The following is a 4,969-nucleotide window of genomic DNA, read 5'->3' as shown; positions in this document are numbered from 1 at the left end:
GATATGATCTTGTACACAACATTGCAACATGCTATAGGCCTGAATTGAGTAACATTCTGAGGTCTCTCACACTTTGGTATCAAGGTGAGAGTGGTGGCATTGATTTGTGTCAATAATCTCTTCTGAGTGAAGAAATCCTGAACTGCTCCAATCACTTCTCCCCCTACCTCTCCCCATGCATCCTTAAAGAACTTACTCGTGTACCCGTCTGGTCCAGGTGATTTAATATCAGGTATACTGAACAATGCATCTCTAATCTCCTTCCCACTGACAGGTCTCATCAAGGATACACAATCATCTGAGCTGCACACAGGTCCATGCTGAATTATCCTTTTATGAACCTTGCTAATAGTCTGACTGGTGCCAAGCAGTCCTTCATAATAGTCCAGGAATGCAGCTTGAATTTGATCAGGGGTATCACATACCCTCCCAGCAGTATCCTCAATACTAAATACCTTGTTCCTATGGTTTCTCTACTTGAGCAATCCATGAAAGAAGGCACTATTTGAGTCCCCATCTTGTACCCATTTATGCTTTGCCTTTTGAGCTAGATAACTATCTCTAGCAGCAGATAGCTCTTTCAGACTGGCAGTAGCTTCTGATTCAAGAGCTCTCTTCTGCATATCTGATGGATCTTTACCTAGCTGCTCTTGTAACTCCTCTATCTGCTTCTGTTTGATAGCAGCTGGTTGTTCAATGTCACTAAATTTCTCCCTGTTCAGTTACTTTAATGCAGGTTTCAGCAGCTTCAGTTTCTTAACAAGCTTAAACATTGGAGTCCCATCTACTCTAGACTGCCAGGTATTCCTCACAATAGGAATGAACTCCTTGGATCCACCCCACATATTGAAGTACTTGAAGCATTTCTTGCCCTGCACTTGCTTGTTGCTACTCACAATACAAGGAGTATGATCATACAAACCCTCTGGAAGAAAGTGGGCATACAAGTCTTTCAAATGATCACACCAGTCCTTATTGATCAAAACCCTATCCAATCTGCTATATATCCTCTCCTCAGGCTGTTGTTTGTTATTCCAAGTATATAGGGCACCAGTAGATGCTATGTCCAGGACACCACAGTCAGCTACACAGTCCCTAAATGGCTCCATTTTAGAATGAGGTACTTTTCCACCAACTCTCTCATGTGCTGCCAAAACACAATTGAAATCACCTGCTATAGCCCAAGGTCCAACAATAGTCCCTGCAATTCTCCTCAGGTGTCCCCAAAGAGGAGCTCGATCATTAACACCATTGAAGGCATACACCATAGTCAGATAGAAAACAGTCTTACTCACTAAAGATTCTACCTTCATATGGATGAATTGAGCATTGTATTCCAGAAAATGGACCCTAAAAGATCTAGGCTGCCAGAGAATCCAAATCCTACCTCCATTATGATACCCACTATTAGTAGATATACTCCAATTATTGAAATTATTTACAACTTTATGAAAAGCTTTGCTCTTTATTTTTGTTTCTAGTAAGCCAAAAAGACCTACTCCTTTATTTTGCAAAAAGAAATTAATAGCCTTCTGTTTACCAACTCTATTCATTACCCTAACATTCCAGAACCCTATACTATCCATTAGATAAAGTAAGAGGGTTACCACTACCATTTCCAGCTGCACCAGCTTTACCAGGTGACCTAAGTACCTCTTTGTATGAATGTGCACCAAAAGTCTCCCTACTATACCAATTCTTCTCATTCTCCTGCTCACTGTCTCCCCTTCTCAGTAACACCAATCTCTTGACTGGGGTCTTAGGCAACTTGGAAGGAGAGGTAATAGCCTTGCTAGGAACCACTTGCATTTCTGATGTTGTGATCGTGTGATTAGCATTCTTCACAACTGGTCTCCATACCTTCTTAGTCACTTTCTTATCTTTAACCAATTTGTCTTTCCTACACTGTTCCTGATCATGCCCCATGCCCTAACATTTCAAACATTTGATAGGCTTCCACTCATATTCTATGTCAACTTGATTTACTAACCCATGCTCATCCTTGAATGCTATTTTGGCTGGCAACTCCTGATCAACTACCAACTCTACCATGACCCGAGCAAACCCCAGTCTGGTTCTTTCCTCAGTAGCTGTATCATTCTTGACATATTTACCTACAATGCCTGCAATTTTTGGTAACCCCTTGCCCCAGAACTTCAGAGGCAGCCTGTGCAGTCGTATCCACGCAGGAACACATTTCACATCCTCTTTAGTCATCTCCATGTCTCTCTCCCATGCTTTCACAATCATTGGTTTGTTATCAAAAAGATAGTGTCCTGATGCAAGGACCTTCTCTTTCATTTCCATCGTTTTAAACCTAACCAGGAATATCCCATTGGGCATAAATGAAATCTTGTCTATATTATATCTCGTCCAGATTCTCCTTATGAAACCTTCAACTATATCCCATGGTGGGTTGGCTCCCAAGATAAAACAAACAACAGCCTGCTGCCAATACTCTATTTCATCTGCAACATCCTCCTGATCCAACTGCAACATCTCCTCACTCCCTGTTTCAGGGACAATTTCTGGAGTAGCAATACTCTATTCTTCAGTCTCCTTTTCCTCCTCGCTCTCAATAATTTCGTCCTCATCTTCTTCTTCTTGATCTGATTCAGTATCAGTCTCTACTACAAGCTCTGGTATCCCTACCACTTTATGAATATTCTTTGTTTTCCCTTCCATCTCGACATTAGGTCCATTCATCACATTATTAGGGCTTTCTGAAACCTCCTGTTCTTCTACTAGTTCCTCCGAATTCTTCACCTCAGACGCTGGGGGGATGCTCCTCCCACGTAGAGTCATCTCTCTTTGTCTCTGTTGAATTGATTTCCTGGCCATGGCACAGCATCAATGGCAGCATAACATGCCGTGCATGGCTTCTCTCAGGTTTTTTTTTCTCTCTTATATCATTAAGCTTACACGAGAGCAACACGGCTCATATGTCTCGTTTTTCATAAAAACCCTAGCTTGACATTAGGTTAGATTTAGGGTTTAAGAGTGTGTAGTATTAAAAACCCTAATTAGTAATATGACACAACTCATAAGTTGGTTCAACACAATTACTAATTTATAAGCTTAAAATAAAACCACACTTAATATGAAAATAAGCTTCCTTGTAAAATAAATACTTCTACTAAAACATTTAAAAAGAATAAAAACAGTTTTCTAAAAACAATTTAAAAACAATTTTGTCGTGTATTATATAAACTTCACATCTCAATGTTATAGTAGAAGAGTTATAACATTGAGCTCTTATATAAGCAATGTTATAGCTGTGAGGCTATAACTTTTCCAATCTAAGAAGTGCATTCTCACGTTACCATTACGAGATAATCACCTACACTGTTCTAATCTTCTTATGAGATCTTCAAATGTAGGCTTCTTCGTTATTCAAGCTTGATCAATTGTTAAATGAGCTTCATCTTCTCATGAATGCTTGAATAATTCTTCAATATCTTGTAATATCTTGATCCTTGATTGAGGGCTTGATCATAATATGTTCTTATATACTTCCATCACAATTCTTTAATGCTTGCGATTAGTAAGTCCAATCTAAAAGACTAAACAAACAATTACACGCAACGAGTATATAAAGTATCTAGTACTCTTGACATCATCAAAACATAAACATATATATCTAACTTGATCCAACTTCATTTGATTCAGAGTTTAAGGATGTTCCCTCCGAATCCAATCCTGGTGTTATAGTTGAGTCAGGTATAACTTCAGACTCATTACCTTGATTTGGATTTAATGTTATAGTAACATCATCTATAACATTGGGTTGAGGATCCTTATCTTGAGACAAAGTTATAGTATCATCAAAAAATTTAGTTTTCTTCTTTTTGTCAATGAAAGAATGATCAAGCTCATCATTTGTTCCTTCAATCTCATTATCCTCGGTTTCCAATTCTGGAGGATCATTTCTGGAAAGACGAAAATCAGGTTCGTCCATGTCTTCTTCCTCATCCTGTGAGGGCTTATCAAACACATTATCTTCATCAAAAATAACATGAATGCTTTCTTCAATACAAAGTGTTATTTTATTGAAGACCTTATAAGCTTTGCTATGGTCCGAATAGGCAATGAAAATGGCCTCAACACTTCTATAGGGTCGAATTTACTTAACCTATTCTTACCATTGTTATGAACAAAACACTTACTCCCAAAACAACGAAGATGGGAGATATTAGGTTTACGACCTCTTAGAAGTTCATAAGGGGTTTTCTTTAGGATAGGTCTAATCATAACACGATTATGAATATATATATATATAAGAGAGTTTTTTCGAGCGATCTGAGAGCGTTTACATCATCAAAAATCAATTTAGGAAAGTATAATTTTTGATGTAAAAAATAAAGAGGAAAATATTTTATTTATTATAATATGTATATTTCCTAAATTATATTCAAGTGATATTTCCAATTTTTATATCAAACTTTTACATTTCATTTGGCAAAAAAATATCGTTAAAAAAATTATGAAAATAATATAATTAGCTTTGTGTAAAAAAATGCTATCATTAGAGTATAGATTTCATATTATTTGCACATATTAAAGATGGTGTACTTCTTAATACGTAAAATTGTGTACTTTTTAGTATGTTTTGTCCCACATTGGAAAATAAGTAGGAGTGGTGAATATACTACATATAAATAGTAGAATTGTCCCACATCGAAGGATTAGTATAAGGTGTTGTGATCCTATGATTATAAATAGGAGGCATATTTGGAACTTATGTATCCACCCAAAAATTTTTGAGTCTCATCAATATTGTTTTAAAGAGCTCTTAAGATTTTCTATCATTATCTACGATATGATATAAAAAATAAAGTGGAAATCGTTGCAGGGAACTACCCGGGAAAGAGTTAAGAAGATGAACAAGAAAATCAAAAAATGGAAAACTAAAGGTTTTACTAATGGTTGTCTCCTGACACAGTACAAAACTAAAGATTTTACTAATGGT

The 4,969-nt window shown here is 36.9% G+C and overlaps 1 protein-coding gene across 1 annotated transcript; it reads right to left on the bottom strand.

Moving 5' to 3' along the window:
• Nucleotides 1–1,929: 1,929 nt before the first annotated feature.
• On the bottom strand, nucleotides 1,930–2,499 carry LOC141590426 (uncharacterized). The gene has a single exon (XM_074411020.1). The coding sequence runs from the start codon at nucleotides 2,497–2,499 to the stop codon at nucleotides 1,930–1,932; it is 570 nt and encodes a 189-aa protein (XP_074267121.1).
• Nucleotides 2,500–4,969: the final 2,470 nt, after the last annotated feature.

Source organism: Silene latifolia, chromosome 7 (genome assembly GCF_048544455.1).
Source record: "Silene latifolia isolate original U9 population chromosome 7, ASM4854445v1, whole genome shotgun sequence".
NCBI classification, from domain to species: Eukaryota; Viridiplantae; Streptophyta; class Magnoliopsida; order Caryophyllales; family Caryophyllaceae; genus Silene; species Silene latifolia.
This window is presented reverse-complemented; position numbering and strand designations above follow the sequence as displayed.

Bases quoted from the DNA above. Each gene is read 5' to 3' on its own strand.
- LOC141590426 (XM_074411020.1), bottom strand. From the start codon at position 2,499: ATGTTGCAGTTGGATCAGGAGGATGTTGCAGATGAAATAGAGTATTGG.